At 33.6% G+C, this 21,898-nt stretch overlaps 1 protein-coding gene across 1 annotated transcript in view; it reads left to right on the top strand.

Annotated features, from left to right (window-relative positions):
* LOC143235626 (hemicentin-2-like) overlaps nt 1-21,898 on the top strand; it is a 290,444-nt gene that overhangs the window by 214,845 nt on the left and 53,701 nt on the right. The window contains exons 2-5 of the mRNA XM_076473859.1: nt 5,036-5,365; nt 12,677-13,003; nt 17,675-17,992; nt 18,457-18,753. Coding sequence (XP_076329974.1) covers nt 5,036-5,365; nt 12,677-13,003; nt 17,675-17,992; nt 18,457-18,753 — 1,272 coding nt within the window. The remainder of the gene's footprint in view (nt 1-5,035; nt 5,366-12,676; nt 13,004-17,674; nt 17,993-18,456; nt 18,754-21,898) is intronic.

Here is a 21,898-nt window from a genome sequence, read left to right as displayed (position 1 = left end):
TTATAGAGGCATATCAAAGAGCCCACGAACGGAATAATTTTATTATTTTAAAATTCTGAGTAAATCGAGATTTCCGCTTTAAGTTAGAGATTATTACAAAATCAATAAGAAAAGAAAGAAAAATTAGAAAACAACATCAATGGATGCAATAGCAAGACATTAGTAAGTACAGATATATTTCATTCTTTTTATTAATGTAGTGTTTAGAGTATACAGTGTATAGAATGAACGCATCACCAAGACATTAGTAAGTACAGATATGTTCCATTACTTTTATTAATGTTGCTTTCATCAACAGTGCTGGATAAAATGTTTAAAATACAGAAATACATTTATTTTTGACACTCTTCATTAGCTATTAATATATTTATCCAGTAGATCAACTGAAAATTTACGAACTTGCAATGATTAAACCTGGGATTAAATTTCCCACGATGTATGCAACTCAGGTATTCTATTGTGTGACATTTCACTGAGAAAAACAACTTACAGACATAAGTTTTACGTGTGGTGAGGATTAAGTACTATATTAAACTCGCTAAATCTAACAAGGTATTATTGGGTTTATGGCCGAAATACAGTAACAGCGAGCGTATCCAACTGAGCAACAAATATACTCTAATCATTATAAGCTTTAGTTTGATGAAGCTGGATAGTCCGAGTTAAACTGTAAAGTTAAATAAAGTAAAATACATTATTTATTAATTTGATGTTTAATTTTGATCTGTGTAGGTAACTTACTTTTATCGGAACTTGTGATACGTTTCGTTAAGAAGTAAAATTTGCATAGTTTTTTTAAAAAAAAGAACATTAAACAGAGTAACGCAAAAATGAATTTTCATCAGTCGCATTTTTTTCACCAAAAATAGAAATATCTCTTATATTTACACAAAAATACATCTAGTTAAAATAAACTAATTATCAACTATTTTGAAATATAACATTGAAACTGTACTTCTATTCATTATATTTATATGCGTGGTACTTAGATATTCGTTCTAATTTGATTTTTCCATTTCTTAATCAAGCCACCATACGGCCCGTCATGGCCAGGAGGGTCGCGGATTCGAATTCTCGTCACGCCAAATATGCTCGCCCTTTCAGTCGTGGGGAGGTGTTATAATGTGACGGTCAATCCCACTGATCGTTGGTAAAAGAGTAGCCCCACAATTGCTGGTGATGACAAGCTGACTTCCCTCTATTCTTACGCTTCTAAATTAGGAAGGGCCTAGTCCTCGTGAAGCTTTGCGCGAAATTCAAAAACAAACAATTTACGGTATATATATTTAATTTTGTCAGTTGTCGTCAGTGTTATAATTTATGGTTAATAACGAGGTGTAATCGTTGTTAATTACGTTAATTAATAGAAAACAGTATTTTCGTGTATTCATATGTGTAGTCGTATTAACGTAACGTGACCACACAACTGTGTGTGGTATTAGAAGTATCCGTGGTTTCTTAATTAATCTACAATTATTTTAGAACCAAGCGACCCAAGGTCTATTATACAGAATACTAGAACCAAACGATCCGAGATCTATTATGTAGAATACTAGATCTATTATACATAATAAAATCACAAAGTGACCCGATGGTAGTTATTCTTAGATTTGTCTTCCTTGAGTAAATATATTTATGAAACTTCAAGTACATACTTATTGATGTTATTACCAAGCTACAGACTGCGTGTATCTCTAATGAAAATTGTTAAGATATGCTGTTATCTTTCCTTAAAGCCTTTATAAGGAAATCAGTTGATCAGATGAACGTGATTTATGCGAAACCTAAGCACGTTCCTTTTCTTTCGAGACTTAGTATTTCTTTACTCAGTTACTTGCTGTCTGAGTGACAACGTAGAATATAGCTACTGAATTACTTCCTACTGTCCCTAGCGGGATTTTACTGGCTTTGAAATGAATCACTTCAATGTAACAGATACTCAGAAATAAGTACATGTCACAGAGCGTATAAATCCAAGAAAGAGTCTTATGATATTGTAACAGATATAAGCGAGATAGGATACTTAAATATCTCGAATTCCTAATGGAGATCAACAACCTTCATTCCACCACTGTACCCAGAGATGCACACACATCTACACAGAGTCTTTCTGTTTTGTCACAAGTTTGTAATGAAATAGTGGGATATACTCTGTTTACGTTTCATTTCATTTGGCATACGCAATAGAACTCTGATATATAGCTCTGAATTGTTCTGTGACTTTACAACTTATATGAACTGAGAACAACCATTTTCACGTGAGATTTAAAGACGGTTCGCGAAAACTGCAGCGCCGCTTCGACTGCCACACACGTTTTGTATACAAATAGTTTTTCATTTGTTACTAAACCCAATTTAAGGTCAGAATAAGAATTTTAAACAACGTGAAATCATGAATATTTGGGAATTGAAAAATGTTTACGTAATTATGTGATAAAATAAGCAAAATACTCGATTGTCATAAGAAGACGTAATCCAAACGTAATTCAAGACGTAATTAGTGGACTGTATGTGCTCTTCTCACCCAGATTGCTATAAGTTCACTGACTTGTCACTGAGCATGTCATAAGTACTATTGAATAAGAACCTGTGTGGCCCGGCATGGTCAAGCGCGTTAAGGCGTGCGACTCCTAATCTGAGAGTCGCGGGTTAGCATCCCCGTCGCGCCAAACATGCTCGTCCTTTTAGCCGTGGGGGCGTTATAATGTGCGGGCAATCCCACTATTCGTTGGTAACAAGAGTAGCCCAAGAGTTTCGTAGTTCCATAGATTAGAATACTGATAAAATTATTAAAAACTTTACGTAAGAATCTTAGAATTGCCTGTGCTCTGCTCCCAGTTATATATATTATATATATAAATGTTCAATTAGTAATTTATCTCAATATAATAGTTTCTAACTGTGATACGAGTGTTTACTGTATTAAAAAGACGTAATGATTTAAAAGCAATAAATTTGTATCTGTTTTTTGTACACATTAAAATATAGTGATAAATGTAAACATTAATGACGTAATCGAATGCATTTTATAGAAATTCTTGCTTGTTATAACTTTAACCGTTTATTAGTCGAAAATGGTTTAGTTTGTTTTCAATTTCGCGCAAAGCTACAAGAGGGCTATCTGCGCTAGCCGTCCCTAATTTAGACCTGAGGGAAGACAGCTAGTCATCAACAACCACTGCCGACTCCTGGGCTGCTCTTTTATCAACGAAAAGTGGGATTGAACGTCACATTATAGCGCTCCCACGGCTGAAAGAGCGGGCGTGTTAAGTGTCACAGGGATTCGAAGCCACGACCTTCGGATTACGAGTCGAGTGCCTTAACCACCTGGCCATGCCGGACCACTTGTAACTGACAAGAATACAAGTAACTAGATGCGGAAGATATACAGTAGAGTTTAGAGAAACTTATTTGAATACACCTATACAGACATATTCTAAACTGGTTTTGGAATTGTAAAATAAACAGCCAGTGCAAGTGGGTTTTCGAGTCGAGTGCCTTAATCACCTGGCCATGCCGAGCCGGTAGTAAGTTTATTACGTTGTGTCGTACGTGTATTACGGGTTAACGTCGTTTAAAACTCACAAAATTCTGCATTGAAATTGAATAAATAAATAAAGATTTTTAGTGATTTTTCCCACGAATTCATTTGTTATACATCAATTCTTATATTTCTCACATTTGCAAATTATCACATCTCGTTATTATTTTAAATAGTTAAGGCTTTCAACAATTTTATCGTTTAAATCTTGCGTTTTAGGGCTTAGTGTATAATATTTATATGAAAACAAGGATCGTTAATATCACTATCAGAAACACAGACTATGGATAAACGTAATCTGAAGATACTGTGATACCGTGATTTATACGAATGTGTGTTTTCTTATATCAAAACCACGTCGGGCTATCTATTGTGTTCACCTAGGGGAAGTTTTAAACGAGCATTTCATAATAAGAAAGAACGCATTTACGTGTGCTTTCTTATAGCAAAGCCTATCTGCTGTGTCCACCTAGGGAAATCGAACCCCTGATTTTAGCGTTGTAAATCCGTAGACTTACTGCTGTACCAGGGGGAGACACGCATTTGTGAATTGAACTCCCGTACAATCTACATGAATAGGTCGGATTGGCTAAAGTCCATTAGTGTTTTCTATATTTAAAGGACCCTATTTTAAAATTCTAATTTTTCTCAAATACATCTCTAAATAAAATACAGTATATTAAAAACGGCTGAATTTTAGTTGTATTTGCCTATTCAAACATACACGATGAACACTATCTGTTGTAGAATAAAACACAAGTGCGAAGTGGACGTTTCGAAAGTTTTCCTTCGTCATTTGAACATTTTTCCTTCTTTATATTTATCCTGTTTTAAAATTCTCCAGTTGAAAATTTGTAACTGTAACAGTTGTGTACGATTCTCTCTGTATTATACATCTGACAGTTGTAGAGAAGATTTTCTCTCCATCAACAAATTAATTAACGCAAAACTATATTATTACGCCCTGAATAAAATCATTAAAAATGTTCCATCAAACTTAGCATTTATCGTGATATGACTAATCACTCGCCGCTTTGAGAGAAAACCGTCAGATGAATAACAGAAGTGACTGTCACTCCTATAATACACCTATAATTGGGGATATGAAACGTGTTCGATATCGCCACATATTGCATCTCCAACCAACTTAGCTCACCAGTATAGGTCATGTTCCGGACTTTTGTCTTTTTCCTGCAATTTTTGAACTTTATCTTTTATATAACAAAATAGTGCTAGTTTATGCACGTTAATAATTACCAAAATGATACTTGTAAGCCAAAATGCTACGGCATGTCTCTGTTGAACATTATCATATCATCTTATTTAAGGTTTTATGGTAAATTATACACACCATTTTAGTTTAGTTTACCACGTAAAAAAACAAACTTGTCTTGAAATGTAATTAGTTGCATCAGTTTTAAGAATATCGGTTTATTTATAAAGTTATTACATGTTATTATCATGTTTCTCAAATGTTTGTTGTTGTTTTTTTAGAGGCTGAGTTTAAGGTCACAGGTTTGGTTGGAGAAGGAGTTGACCTTCCTTGTAATGTGGATGTTGGATCTTGTGGAGATGTATATTTCGTAACGTGGACTAAAAACGTCTCTAACGAATGGAAACGTCTGTATCTATACAGCGAACCTGTAGAGAAACCACTACAGGAGTTGGCCAATCCGGATAGAGCGGACTTTTTTGTCCATGATTCTACAGCCTATCTAAGGATACATCCTTTAAAGATTCAAGATGAAGGAAATTACAAGTGTGATGTCACCTACGTTCAGGGAAAATGTCCTTCCCTGTCGTATGCTTTTCTGAGAGCTGTAGGTAAGTCTGTACCATTTATCAACTCATCTACGTTCAGGGAAAATATCCTTCCCTGTCGTATGCTTTTCTGGGAGCAGTAGGTAAGTCTGTATCATTTATCAACTGACCTACGTTCAGAGAAAATGTCCTTCCCTGTCGTATGCTTTTCTGGGAGCAGTAGGTAAGTCTGTATCATTTATCAACTGGCCTACGTTCTGGGAAAATGTCCTTCCCTGTCGTATGCTTTTCTGAGAGCAGTAGGTAAGTCTGTGTCATTTATCAACTCATCTACGTTCAGGGAAAATGTCCTTCCCTGTCGTATGTTTTTCTGAGAGCAGTAGGTAAGTCTGTACCATTTATCAACTGATCTTCGTTCAGGGAAAATGTCCTTCCCTGTCGTATACTTGTCTGAGAGCAGTAGGTAAGTCTGTGTCATTTATCAACTCATCTACGTTCAGGGAAAATGTCCTTCCCTGTCGTATGTTTTTCTGAGAGCAGTAGGTAAGTCTGTACCATTTATCAACTGATCTTCGTTCAGGGAAAATGTCCTTCCCTGTCGTATACTTGTCTGAGAGCAGTAGGTAAGTCTGTGTCATTTATCAACTCATCTACGTTCAGGGAAAATATCCTTCCCTGTCGTATGCTTTTCTGAGAGCAGTAGGTAAGTCTGTGTCATTTATCAACTCATCTACGTTCAGGGAAAATGTCCTTCCCTGTCGTATGTTTTTCTGAGAGCAGTAGGTAAGTCTGTACCATTTATCAACTGATCTTCGTTCAGGGAAAATGTCCTTCCCTGTCGTATACTTGTCTGAGAGCAGTAGGTAAGTCTGTGTCATTTATCAACTGACCTACGTTCAGGGAAAATATCCTTCCCTGTCGTATGCTTTTCTGAGAGCAGTAGGTAAGTCTGTATCATTTATCAATCAGATAATAATAAATGTAAGTGCATCTTTTTCTAGGAGAAGCTTAAACTTAAAGATTATATTATTAAAACCCTTATGATTTACGGTTGTTATAAATCTCATATCTCTTAATTATAATCACTTCAAACACACGTCTAAATGTAAACGGCACTTCAACAATTTCAAGGAGTTAAGGGGTTAAAATTATAAATTTAAGTTGAAACTAGATCTAACCAAACACTAAATCAACTTCTAGTTTTGATACTTTTTACTTAATAAAAACTTAATTAAGAATTCAAGGTAAAGTCTCCATTACTCAGATCATGTTGTTATTTGGTTAAAGATACTTTGACTTTGTTATTTCAGTAATAATGACTTTTCAGAAAAGTGAACGTTAAAACGTAGGTTGAAGTTGAAGTCTTTAGTGTTTTATTGAGTAATACTTAGTGACCTGACAGATAACTTCAAAAGATTTTATTAGGTATGAACAAGACATATTTGGTGTTTTAGATGTAGGTAATATGAGACTTAAAACCCGGACTCTCTAGTTTGGGTAATCTAACTGTCAGATTTTTATATAACCAGTTGTGAAGCGTCGAGTTTATGGTCCCATTTTTATCAATTCTACCTTCCGATATTTTACATAACAAACAATATTTCGTAGTAAACAAAACTATTTTTAAATGCGTTATTGTATTCGTTCTTATTTTACAGTTCCCAGGTGAGACAGGGGTCAGTCTACAAACACAGCAGATAGCTCAATATGGCTTTGCTCTAAAACAAAAACAAAAGATCGACGAAAATGCCAACTTATTGCTTTACAATAGTCTGTAATGTGCACACTGTGTCTTGCGAAAATAAAATAATAGGTTATCAATTATAAAACCTCTATATGCATTGATAGGGTGAAAGTTCAAAGGTTATTATTCGAAACATCAAAGTTATGTACCGTCTAACATATTTAGTACAGAATATTTACCTACACATCGTTGTAACCTTGACAATAATGGTACTTAATATTAACATAAAGCTTTAGGTGTTTGTTAACTGTAAGTAGTACCCATATAACACACTATGATTCATACACATGACTTATGGTGAAACAGTGGTAAACTTAAAAGTTACGCTTCTAAGGCCCGGGATTGAATTCTCTATGGCTGATAGATTGCAGTTAGCCCATTGTGTAGTTTTGCATTAGAAAACATAAAAAATATTTCTCTTTTACACACACGAGCGAAGTCGGATAAAGACTATTATGTAGAGATGTGTTACATTTTTCATACATTTTTTTTGTTTGTTTTCTCAGGCACAGGCTATAATATAAGCAACACATTATCCAACAACTGGGCAATGTGGTTCAGTGTCTTTGGACTCCTAGTTGGATGATTGCGAAATCGAGACTTTCTTACGACATGCTGGTGTTTCCTTGAGCAAAGCACTTTACCCGACTTGTTTCAGTTCACTCAGCTAGCTGATGGGTACCAACTATTGGTTTAGGGTTAACCTGGGATAGAGTAACATAACGTCTAGGATAAATGTATCACCGTTCTCATCCACTCGCCCCCATTAGCACAGCAGAAACCGGGTATCGATACCCATAGTGGTCAGAGCACGTACAGCCTGTTGTGTAGCTTTAAGCTTAACTACAAGCAAAACAAAAACAAAAAAACAGAATATTAGCTATTTTACTCCAGTTGTTTAAATTTGGTCAGCTTCCTGATGGACACCAACTGTTGATTTGAAGTTAATCTGCCTGTTAAACCTGAATTCATGAGTGGATTTGACCTTTATATTACCCAATACAAGTACGAGTTGTTAACGTTTGCATCGAAACAGCTTTTTATAACTATGTTTAAGGCACATTTTGCTGCTAAATTGAGAGAAACTGCAAAAAAAAAAACATCGTTTCTAGCAGTTGTTTCTCTTAACAACATCTTTTGTCATTATTACAACTAACTTCAACAATAAGCGTGAAAGACATACTAAAAGTCCACAATATGGTTATGGACTCTTAAGTCATAACACAACTCGGTATTTTTGGACAATATTTGCAATAGTTTTAAATGTACAGTTGTTTGAGTCCGTATCTAAATTTTTGAAACTCAACATGAGCTCTGGATTGAATGACTAAACTGCTACTAATGTCAGACTGTTCCAATATATCTGGTAAGCTGTTTATAAAATTAAGTGATAAATGGTCTTAATTTATTATTTTACCATCGATAAATGTATATAAATTTATGATGGAATGTTTGTATTTTAATTTTGAACACTTCTTATCAAGTATATAATAAAAGCTTAATATCTGAATATATATAATTTAAACCTTATGGTTTACCTACTAAACATCCTAGTATTTTGCTACTTAGAACTATCCACTGTTCAATTCCTAATTCTCCTGTTTGTTGTGTACGTACATTCATTAATAAATAAATACTTTTATGATATGTGTATATATATATATATATATATACATATATACAAAACAATAAAATGAACAGAATACATTATCGATTATTGTTCTTTAAACAAAGGGATATTTAATACCATTCATCTCTTTGTTTCATCTTTTATAAAAAAAAATGAACAATGCTCTTAATCACTACTTGTAGTTTGCTTCTTCTAGTTATTAATGTTCAGTTCGTTTGCTCGAATTTCTAAAGGAACGTTTCTCTAACATTATTATACATTTTAATGTCTACATACGTCTCTCAATTTTAATCCATCATTCAATACTTTATCCATATCTTTTAAATATAACTATGAATTTTATCTTTCCAACAATGAGTTACAATACGCAGTTGAAGTATAGATTTATTCTATACTCAAAAATGAATGGCTTTTAAAGTGTTTATTTCGCTATGTAAATTATATTAACTAATATTCTCTATATTTTGTTTTGGTTTACATTAATATATATATATATTAATATTTGTTCGTTTTCTCAGTGGGTTTCAGGTTTACTAAATAACTAGTTATGTTGTAATGCTTTTCATGCTCATAAGCGGCTGCTCAAAGTATACTGCTTACTTTATAACCAAGATTCAAAGCATGTCCACATCCGTGAATCTCTTAGTTAATAACTACACTTTCAACATTTTTTATTTGGATATCACGCTTCAGTCAGCTTCGTTGTTTTAAAAAAAATTGTTTTTTTTTTTTTTTAATTTCGCGCAAAGCTACACAAGAGCTGTCTGCGATAGCCGTCCCTAGTTTAGCAGTTTAAAACTAGAAGGAAGGAAGCTAGTCATCACCACCCACCGCCCAACTCTTGGACTTCTTCCTGATCAACTAAGAGTGGAATCGAACGACTCATTATAACGCCCCCACAGCTGAAATGGCAGCATGTTTTGTTATGATAGAGATTCGAACCCGTGACTCTAAGACTGCGACTAAAGAGCCTTAACAACCTGGCCAAGCCGAATCATATTGAAAGTTATAAATACTTCTAGTATAGCTTTAAATTCAATTATGTATCGGTCAACTTTGCTTTTGGTATTCTCTAATATTTTCTGTGAGAGTGTTATAATGGTACGGTCAATCCATTAATCGTTGGTAAAAGAGTAGCCCAAGAGTTGTTGGTGGGTGGTGATGAATAGCTGCCTTCCCTCTAGTCTTACACTCCTAAATTAAGAACGGCTAGCGCAGCTAGCTCTCGTGTTGCTTTGCGCGAAATTCCAAAACAAATAAATCGAATTTTTATTCTGTCTAAATATATATATATATATAAATTACATCTTTTACTTTACTTCTGTTTCCTACCAAAATATTCTACCCATCTAGTTTTGTGCAGTAGAACAAGTTGTTCATTCTCTTCTTTGTTCAATATTTAATTCTGTCTTAATGTCCAAAACGAGTAATTTACACAAGAACTTGATCTGTTCTTACCATAATTAACTTAAACGAAGTATCAAGCAGATTTGTGCAATAATGTGCCAGCAAAATATTATTAATGAAATATTTATCTTTTCATTTCATTTGTTTAATAAGTGCAACAACATTCTTATTTCACAAAACCAATGAATGTATTTTCTATGTTAAAATAATTCCAAATGGTATAAAGCCTAATGATTCTCATGATAGAAAATAGATTTATAATAACGGCTTATTAAGTATAAGGCAAGATAAACTTTTAATATTAAAATATTTTTATTTATTGTTAAGATAAACTTTTAATATTAAAATATTTTTATTTATTGTTAAGATGAACTTTTAATATTAAAATATTTTTATTTATTGTTAAGATACACTTTTAATATTAAAATATTTTTATTTATTGTTAAGATAAAGTTTTAATATCAGCTTTCAAAATTTGTTGTGCTTGCTGGAGGGATTTACATATTTTGTTAAAAGTTAAGAACACTTCTGATAAATGCAACACAATATAATTATTTGGAATATTAAGGTCGTTATTTCTTGACTATTTAAATATTAACGCCACGTAGAATTCCACAAAGACGTTCACTTCTTCGTGGTATCTAATTCAAAATTAGGGTTATAATTTTTGTTATTTGAAATAAACTGTTTTTTGCATTATTTCTGAGTGCATGAGGTACTTGTTAACTGTCTCATATTATCTGGAAATATGTGAACAGCTCATAAGTATTGACAGATTAAAATATCCGCAAAATCCGGTGTTGTACAACTACAAATATATACAAGAAGTAAGATATACTCAACAAGTGGGTTTCTCGTCACCACTGATTAGTAAGATATACCATTAAAAAGTAACTGGTAAACAATTGTTTTTAATGCCTATTTCGTCTTAACCTGCGGCGACCATTGTACAAATAATTTTAAATTTTGAAAAATCACAAGAAGGGTCAGAAGTGTTGTGACAACGAAAAACGTTTACCTTCAACCATTTGCTCGTGATGTAAGATTTTCTGCCCTATTTTCTGTTATGATTTTTTCACATCCTCCAATATCTTTCAACGTTAAACATAAACTGCTGTTAGATAAATAATTAAGGTTGTTGTTGTTTTGAATTAAGCACAAAGCTACACAATGGGCTATCTGTGCTCTGCCCACCACGGGTATCGAAACTCGGTTTTTAGCGCTGTAAGTTTGCAGACATACCGCTGAGCCACTGGGGTGGGCAAATAATTAAGGATACTTCGACTTTTTAAAGTGTCAAATTACTGATTTTTAATGAAATACTATTGTAGTTACCTGACTTTTTCATTTTAGTATTTATAGTTGTGTAGAAATATTGGCCAAGCGCGTTAAGGTGTGCGACTCGTCATCTGAGGGTCGCGGGTTCGCATCCCCGTCGCGCCAAACATGCTCGCCCTTTCAGCCGTGGGGGCGTTATAATGTGACGGTCAATCCCACTATTCGTTGGTAAAAGAGTAGCCCAAGAGTTTGCGGTGGGTGGTGATGACTAGCTGCCTTCCCTCTAGTCTTACACTGCTAAATTAGGGACGGCTAGCACAGATAGCCCTCGAGTAGCTTTGTGCGAAATTCAAAAACAAACAAACAAACAAACAAACTGTGTAGAAATTAACCATAAATCAAATAAGTGAGTTTTTATTTTTAATTTCACCGAAAAACAAGGTATACTTTCATTACTTTTGTCTATTTGTTTCAAATGTTCATAATTCAGTTGACATTGGAAACTGAGGATTTGACTTCTGAATTAATTCGTTTAGTTTCTGTTGTATAGATTATGCAAACAATATTTAAATGTTATTCAGGTTGATGAGAAAAGACTTTATAAATATTGACCCTAAGGAAAACAATTAACATATAGGATTATACGTCATTATATTCAACAGCACAAATAAAAACACAGGACCCGCTTTTCAAAACAAATACAAAATGATTGAACAGAATCAATATCTTTGCAATGATTCTGCCGTTTCAGGCGGAACCTTGTCAGATGTATATCATACTTAATATTCACTTATACCTACAGCCTTCTTTGAATGCCATTTTAAGAATGTCCTCGACAGCCAGTGATAGTTTTTATGTTGTGTTCAAAGATACAGCTGCCGGCTTATATTTTGAAGACAACAGAGTTGACGACAAAGTTTTCTGAACACTACAAAAGCATTTTTCACGTTTTTAATGTAAGTCTAACAAGGGTCGCACAATAATTTAATTACTGTGTAATACAATTCAAGAAACGGTAACTTGGGGCGATTGTCAACAATCCATCGTTAGAATTGAACAGCGAATGGACGAAATTATAATGTTTCCTCTGAATGATGCCTTAAGTTATGAAATCTGAAAAGAATTAGTTTCAAAGCGTACAACACAACTTTGTTTCAAATGGCAAGTTTGTTCGTTGACACCAAAAACTTCCATTTTTATTTGTTTTATTAGATAATACACGCAAATAAGTAAATTAATTACAGTTCCTTGGATTTCTAGTACAACTGTATTCTTGTACGTTCATTAAATGTTTGTTTTATTTTGATTTTCATAGCTAAACCCAGTCAACCAATCATAAAGAAAGATGGAAAGAAAATTAAAACATCTACGGCTATTGGACCATTCTATGAAGGTGATTCTTTTTCATTGCAATGTTCGACTTTTGGAGGGAAGCCGACACCAGAAGTTTCCTGGTTGAAAAACGATAATGTTCTTCCTGTAGAGCCAACTGTCCTAAACAACGATCTTGGGATTGCAAATGTCACCACTACGGTTCGAATAATTCTTTCGAGAAGTGATTTGGGAATTAGGCTAAGCTGTCAGGTGAAAAGCGAAGCCATAGTAGACGTTTTAGTCAGTTGGATTGAGGTAGATTTGCATGGTGAGGACATTAGTTTAAATGTTTATGGACATCATTCTTATTTTGTCTTTATTTTAGGATATGTAATAAGTAAATTTCAACGTATACAAACTTTATTAAGACTCACATAAAATCACTTGAATATTGCTAAATATTGAATATTCATTATGCCTAAAGCTAAAGGTGATGCTAGTTTTTCATAACTATCCAGTTGTTTCCATTTAAGACCATTATGAATACACATACAACTCTATAAGATAATTAGATATTCAATCTTGTTCTTCCAATTCCAGATATCCATCTATTTTAATTTTTTATCCACATATTCCCATTATAAATTAGGTATTTTCCTACTGAAATAAACAATGCCACATTTCTTACAAAGGAAACAATATGAGTAACGAGTATTCAAACTTTTATATACATTGAAAAACAAATTAATAAAAGAAGGAACTAATAGATCTTGGCTGTTTTTTAAGTTCATCAACGAATATTTTGCTTTTTGTTAAAAAAAACAGTATCTTTATTTTATAAAATGAGATGAACGTGACATTTTGATACCATGTTAGAGAAAACTTTTTTTGTTTTTCGTTTAAGACCAGTTTATTTTATCTTTCCTCGTATTATACAGTACGTGTAGAACTTAGTGAGCATTGAATCAGATATTTTTTATCACGTTCTTCCTGAGTGTTGTTATAAGACAGTTATTTCAAACATTAAAGTAAGATAGGTTTAAGCATAAAATATTTTCGAAGTCTTTATGGTGGCCCGGCATGGCCAAGCGTGTTAAGGCGTTTGACTCCTAATCCGAGGGTCGCGGGTTTGAATCCCTATCGCACCAAACATTCTCGCCATTTCAGCTGTGGAGGCGTTATAATGTGACGGTCAATCCCACTATTCGTTGGTAAAAGAGTAGCCCAAGAGTTGGCGGTGGGTGGTGATGACAAGCTGACTTCCCTGTAGTCTTACACTGCTAAATTAGGGACAGCTATCGCAGATAGCTTTGCTCGAAATTGAAAAAAAAACACAAACAAAACAATAAGTCTTAATGTAACTAAGATTTAATTTTACCAAACATGAGTCATCTATTAAGACTTCCTCAGCCATAGTAATCTATCCAATTCTTAGGGAAATATCAATAGAGTAGATTTTTATATAGAAGTTGAGATTACTCTGGTTATTACAGTGATAACAAAGACTTTCTGTATATATGTAAACGTTTTAATATAATTTAAAATTTAGTCTTTTTTTTTAAGATTCAAGATGTCCGCTTCCTTTCCGTCTTCATTTACCAACTAGTCTCTTCATAAATTACTTTTATTTCAAACTAAATCTCATAGATTAACCCAAAATTTAAATGTGCTGATAAAAACTTCGATAATTGTTTGGACAAGTTTTAAACTAAAATCAATAAACGACAGTAAGCCGTGTGATTATAAAATGTTTTGAGTTTATTACCAATTATCTCAACGTTCATCCTTTAAAAGAAACAGCATTTTTCAACAAAATGAGCTGATGTGACATTCCATTTAGTGTTAATCTTTTATGTTTACGCTCAAATTTTTATTTATCTTTGATCATTATAATGGAGTCGCTTCACATTTTGCCATCTTATTCTTACCTTTGTTTTTTTATCATATATTATCATAAAAATAAGCAAACCAGTTTTCATAATGATAATTTTGCTCATAAATAATGTTTTCAGCTCTGAATGTTTCCAAAATATTTCAAACGTACCTCGTTGTTATTTTTCAACAATAACATAAAATCGAGGTTAAAAATGGAAATAGAATATCGTTGATAATACAAAGATATTATACGATTTTGATGATGTGGATATGATCATCCTAATAACTTCAAGCGCTAATTCGTCTTCATTTTCAGCACAGTTAAAGCAATTGCTAGATGATGGGTTATTTGGAAGCACTTGAACAGTTCCAAACTTTTTTTAAAGTTAAAATACATTCTGAGCTTGAAATGACTGAAAGATTGTAAAATCAATAGATGGCTCTTTACATCTATTTCAATTTCAAGCTGGAAAACAAGTGACAAGAAAATGAAGTAAAAATTTTGTAATATTCTAGGAAACTCGAAAATGTATCTCCTGTTGTAATTATTCGGAACTAAAAATGTTAGGTTTAGTATTTTTCGTCGAGTGCAATGATTTTAATGTTCAACTCGAGGGCTATCTGCGCTAGCAGTGTAAGACTAGAGGGAAGGCAGCTAGTCATCACCACCCACCGCCAACTCTTGGGCTACTCTTTTACCAACGAATAGTGGGATTGACCGTCACATTATAACGCTCCCACGGCTGAAAGGGCGAGCATGTTTGATGCGACCTGGATTCGAACCCGTGACCCTCGGATTACGAGTCGAACGCCTTAACACGCTTGGCCACACCGAACCCGCAATTATGTTAACTTAAAAAGTAGAACTGCGATCAGTGATAATGATATTAATATCATTAATACTTTAAACGATTTACACAAAACCAGAATTAAATAATTAACCGCATTATTACAACATGATATCTAATTAATCTGAAGTATTATGCTTGTGAATGAGTGTACTGGCTTTGAAACTGTCGTGTTCTTAGTTCTATTTGAGATTATCGACTGAAGGTTAATATTGTTAAAGGTTTATGTGGAATTAGTGATTAAAATGCTGGCGATTTAATTATCTGCTTAATACACAGTATTAATTTCAAACATTGCATAGTATCGTTATTAACAGAACAGATACATTACTGAAATTTGAACTTTGGAGTGGTGACACGTACTAATTTTGAATTTTAATTGGGCAAGCGATCTGATCACTTATTCTTTTTTCAGACAATGAGGATAAATTATGTACGAATACGAGTCATAAGTTTTTTAACATTTATAACTAGTTTCAGTGCTACCAATAATCTTTCTAAGGTAGGGATAATGTATTACGATATGTATTATATAAATATTTTACTTAGCCACTTTAAAGATAACTCCAAGTGTAATATTTATTCTCGATTTTTTTTAATTCACTGATATTTAAGGCCTTTCTGCACATTGACTGGTAACATTCCAGAAATGAACCTCTTTCTTATATTATTCTGCACTATTTTCCAACATATGAACATAGTTATGTACACTTTACGTCAGCCTTATTAAATTTAAATTTTTTTTTTAAAGTTGTACTTTATAATCTCTGGACACCGTTTTGATAATCCAGAATAACGGCCATTTGGGATCCTCTCCTTCTGCCAAATCCAGTCAGAGAACCATAACATTGGTAGGCTGGTGATTTGTGCTTGGAATATAGCCCTTATAGATGAATTAGTTCAATCGTACTTTCGGAAATTTTCTCAAGGTGGCGGTTTTCATATGCAAAAATTCAGTTTCTTGGCCTATTAATTACTTCGGTAATGATGTTTGGCAGTAAAAAAAAACCATAAATGATTCTGAAGTCATCTTTATGGTATTTGTGATCGATGATTGAACATGGGCCAACTTGTCCCGAACATGTTACTTCAGACTTCATATACAGCCGTTTCGCTGATGCCACAATATGCTTAGACAGAATCACAACCAAAAAAACATATAATGGTATGAAACTTTAGTATTGACATCATCAAGTTTGACGTCACCATTGCACTTATTGTGGTATGGTTTATAGTTTTAACGTCGCAATGATGAATTTTACCACCTGTACTATAAGTAAATGAACAATATAGATAAAAAATAAAAGTAAAACAAAATGCCCTTTCGAATATCTCGGAATTCAAGTTAAACGTATCAATGAGTTTTGCACGTGCCAACAAACAGTTGTATGATATCAGAACCGAATGTTAATTTTGTAAAACTCAAAGCTTAATAACTTAGTAATAAATTATTACTTTTCAGCATATGTAACTTTCTAATAAGCAACACGTATCAAGCATGTAAGGTGTTAAAATTCATGACTGCTGTGTCTTGGATAACTTTCAACATAATGCCCGAATTTCTAGAAACTGTGAGCTTTCTAATGAAAAACAGATTCTGGTATTATTTGAATGGTCTTACGTTACAGCTATTATTAAAATATCCAATCTTTCCCTCACATTTAGAAATCGGCATACAACACAGACTTAACTACTAAAATCTCTATGCTTTCTTATACCTTGTTCACATATCTTACCCACTAGAAGTAAGATACATTTTTCTGAAAATGGTACAAGTCTGGCTTTTTGTATTAAGCCTACAAAATAAAACGCATGAAGCAAACATTATGGAAATAGCAGCTGATGCTCAGTGATGGCTAGCAAAAAGTTTAAAACCTCTTTTTATCATTGACACGTAGTATTAGCCATGAAAATTTTGTACTGTTGGTATTATCATTAGCACGTAATATTAGCTATGGTATTTTTGTACTGTTGGTATTATCATTGGCACGTAATATTAGCTATGGTATTTTTGTACTGTTGGTGTAGCTCGAAGTGCATTCAAGCATACAGGAGTAATGTTGATTGTAAAAATCTGCCTACACGCAATCAAATAGAGGCTGACATTCCGTCTTATTCACGTTGGATTATTACTTATTGAACTATTCTCTGTTTGTTCGCTTTCAGGAATTTGTTTTTTGTCAGTCATTACACTTGACGGGCCGTCGGTTCTCTGGTAGAATAGTGTTTTCATTCTTAAATAAATTTATTACATTCATTTTTCAATTCATTTATAGTGACACCATCGTATATAAAGGTTGAAGGACCCTCAAAGCCAATTATAGAAGGGGAGAAGGTGTTGCTTAGTTGCACAATTGTGGGTGCTAAGCCTGCAGCAAACGCCACCTGGTATAATCGTTCCGAAACTATTCAGCCGCAACCTCTCTCAGATGTTAAGCTTGCGAGTGATGGGAGCTTTAAAACTATCAGCAATCTTGAAATCATTGTGTCACGATATGACCACCAAGGAGTGTTTTACTGTAAGGGGTCAAACCCTGTGGTAGAGAAGAATCGTGATCCACCTTTGTTAAAATCTATCAGCCTGAATGTTTTATGTGAGTACTCGCTTATCTACGAACATATAAAATACATATATAACGTCCCAGTTGGAATACTTTTAAGAATCATTAATAAATTATGCTATTTATGTTGTACTTTAATAAACACAATTAAGACTCTTAATTTTGATTGTTAATCTATATTTCTATGAATGTTTGCATTTATCTTCTATGTTTCTTTGTAAAAACACATGGGTTTCTCAGCCTTCACATCCAATGTTCATATTCCTCAATTGTTTTGTCGATTAATTATTTATAAATTTTTTGATTCAGTAGTCTGAAATGCTCTATTCTGAATAATTTTATATCCTTCTAGGTTTAAGAAAGTGATTTAGCACCACCTATGACTAAAGTAAAAACCTTGATCAAGTAATGCCTGGATTAGAAACTTTGGTTCATAGATGTCGATGAAATTGAACAGATAAAAACATTCATGAGGCAAATACGTTTCTTATTTACAGATCCCCCGATCGTACTGATGGAACCACCAGCAGGATTCACTATAAACGAGACTGAAGACGCCATAGTAGGTTGCACCTTTGATGCCAATCCGTCCGACGTGAGCGATGTGATTTGGTATAAAGATCGCGTGCAGCTGTCGGTGGAAGACAGAGACAAATTTAAATCGAAGAACTCCGGCGGACTTACTCTAGTTATACGGAATGTGACACGCGGTGATTCAGGGATGTATTCGTGCGCTTTAAGTAATAAAGTCGGACGAGGGACACCAGATAAGGATGTGGAAGTCAATGTAGTGTGTATGTATTCTTAGTTAAAGAAGCTCGAATAGTTGAAAAGTTTTCGACTTTATCGCTAAGTCTTAACTTCTCAGTGTAGTAACTGAACAACAATGTTATTGCTGGAATCTTCAAGTTTTAGAGAGAAGAAAGCATAACACCAATCACGTTTGTAGTTTTGGGTCAAAAAGTGTTTAAAATTAATATAAAAACATAACTTAATAAAAGTATGTATATTGAAAGAGATTAGCTAGAACACGCGTGATGATTTAGCCCTCTAAATATCTGTAAAATGTTTGGATATTGTCTCTTATCAAGAGGTATCTGCGCAAGTCGCTCTAAATTTTAAAGAAATAGGCTATAGTGAAGAGAACACAAACCTGCTAGAGATCTGTTCTGAAAGAATAGTGGGATTTGATCATTATTCGTATAACGTATTCACGACCCAAGAACACTGTACATTTATTTTTGTGTGCACAAACCACAGAACCTTGGACCTATAGGTCTACATCCTAACCACTGGGCTTCGTCTCATTTGAAGATAATAAGGATATATCGATCTGTCTACTACGAAATCTATACTCAAAAGTATATATGTATATATTGTGCGCGCAGAAGATTTTTTTTTATCTTCTCAACCTGCTATCACTATGAAACTTGGTAGGGTTCTTGGAGATGACCCAAAGGAAGTCTTTACTGATACACGTACAAGCACTCCGTCTCATCACCCACATGAAGTCAAATAAAAAATATCACATCTGCCATAGGTACCTTCGCTAGTAAAAGTAACGATTTTTCGCAGTTTACATCAAAAAAAGACTTCAAACTTTAGCGTTCCCCTGTTTTAGTAGTTTTTATTCATACTTTAGCGCCCTCCTGTTTTAATAGTTTTTATTCATACTTTAGCGCCCTCCTGTTTTAGTAGTTTTTATTCATAATTTAGCGCCCTCCTGTTTTAGTAGTTTTTTATTCATACTTTAGCGCCATCCTGTTTTAATAGTTTTTATTCATACTTTAGCGCTCTCCTGTTTTAGTAGTTTTTATTCATACTTTAGCGCCCTCCTGTTTTAGTAGTTTTTATTCATACTTTAGCGCCCTCCTGTTTTAGTAGTTTTTATTCATACTTTAGCACCCTCCTGTTTTAATAGTTTTTATTCATACTTTAGCGCCTTCCTGTTTTAGTAGTTTTTATTCATACATATTTTTTCGAACAATCTGATATTTTGGCTTCACGATTGAATCCTGACAACCCATAAATGAAAACAAATAACAAAAAAATCTAGCCCTTCGTATTTCGCGCCATTCGTTATTGAGTAATAAATTACTTTCTAAAGCACACTTTTACGTTTTTAATTTATATTTTTGTAAGATTATGTTTGTTTAGTCTGGTTTTGTAATTTCGCGCAAAGCTACTCCAGGTCTGTCTATGTTAGCCGTCCCTAATTTAGAAGTAATACACTGCAAAGATAATAAATAGTAATACAATATGGTGCCAACTCTTGAGCTACTCTTTTACCAAAGAGGAGCACATTTGATTCTATCATTATAAACCGTCACACAGCTGAAAGAGTGAGCATGTTCGGTTTTTGTTTATTTAGAGAAAAGCACAAAGCTACACACTAGGCTATCTGTGCTCTGCCCATTACAGGTATTGAAATTCGGTTTCTAGCTTGTAAGTACATAGATATACCATCGTACCACCGAGGGCAGCAGGTTCGATAAAGGGATTAGAGCTCGCGATATAGAGAATGTTCTTCTAGTTAATACGATGTACTTTCCAAATTTGTAGTCATGTTCGTCAAAGGCGTTTTCAATTACAAATTGTATTTTCAAACAAATACCAAAGCGCCCTGAGAACATGCCGACTTTTAATGACCACTTAAACGATTGCAGTAATTAATTTAAATTAGTAGTGAAGTTAATGGATCTTATTTTAAGCATGCGTCTTAGAATGACATACGCTAGAGCAAAAAGTAGAGGGTTTAGAATTAATATAGTCCGGAAAATGACACCTAGATGAAATTCTAAAAGTTGTCATACGGTTCACCTGTTTCACCGTGAGATTATTCAGTTCAGTTTATTTTGTTACCTGCTATCAATGTTTTCGAGTTTTGGTTATTACTTCCGTATAGTTGTGTAAAAATGTTGCCTGCTTGTTTATTACTTAAAGCTTTACTGTTGTGGTAAATGTTCCTGAATTATTGTTATTACTATCATATAGTTGTGTAACAATGTTGTTTGCTGGTTTATTATTTAAAGCTTTACTGTTGTGGTAAATGTTCCTGAATTATTGTTATTACTATCATATAGTTGTGTTACAATGTTGCCTGCTTGTTTATTACTTAAAGCTTTACTGTTGTGGTAAATGTTCCTGAATTATTGTTATTACTATCATATAGTTGTGTAACAATGTTGTTTGCTGGTTTATTATTTAAAGCTTTACTGTTGTGGTAAATGTTCCTGAATTATTGTTATTACTATCATATAGTTGTGTAACAATGTTGTTTGCTGGTTTATTATTTAAAGCTTTACTGTTGTGGTAAATGTTCCTGAATTATTGTTATTACTATCATATAGTTGTGTTACAATGTTGCCTGCTTGTTTATTACTTAAAGCTTTACTGTTGTGGTAAATGTTCCTGAATTATTGTTATTACTATCATATAGTTGTGTAACAATGTTGTTTGCTGGTTTATTATTTAAAGCTTTACTGTTGTGGTAAATTTTCCTAAATTATTGTTATTGCTATCATATAGTTGTGTAACAATGTTGCCTGCTAGTGTGTTCGTTAGTGTAAGTATCGACTATGTTGTTCTTTAGTTGTTGAAATCCAGACAAACAAAAACACCAATGACAGCTTGTTATATAGCGTATCCAGATTCGTGGATGGAAGACAATGAATATTTTATACAAAAGTATGGTTTACGTTAAACAGCCTGAATAAGGTTCTGCAAAGAAGGTTCAATGATAATGACTACACCTGCACATCTTGCTAAGAATATAAATAAAGCCATTGTCATCGAGCTAAGTATGGAAAACTGGGACTGTAACTGAATTCATTATTAATGACCAGTCGGTAAAGAACTTACTGTTTGAGTTTGTATCAAGTTCGAAATGACCACATATACTAGACTTTGGTTTTGGTTGCCAGAATTCGAAACTACAAG

Source organism: Tachypleus tridentatus, chromosome 12 (genome assembly GCF_004210375.1).
Source record: "Tachypleus tridentatus isolate NWPU-2018 chromosome 12, ASM421037v1, whole genome shotgun sequence".
NCBI lineage: Eukaryota > Metazoa > Arthropoda > Merostomata > Xiphosura > Limulidae > Tachypleus > Tachypleus tridentatus.
Note: the sequence above shows the minus strand (reverse complement) of the source record. Positions and strands in the feature narration are given on the sequence as shown.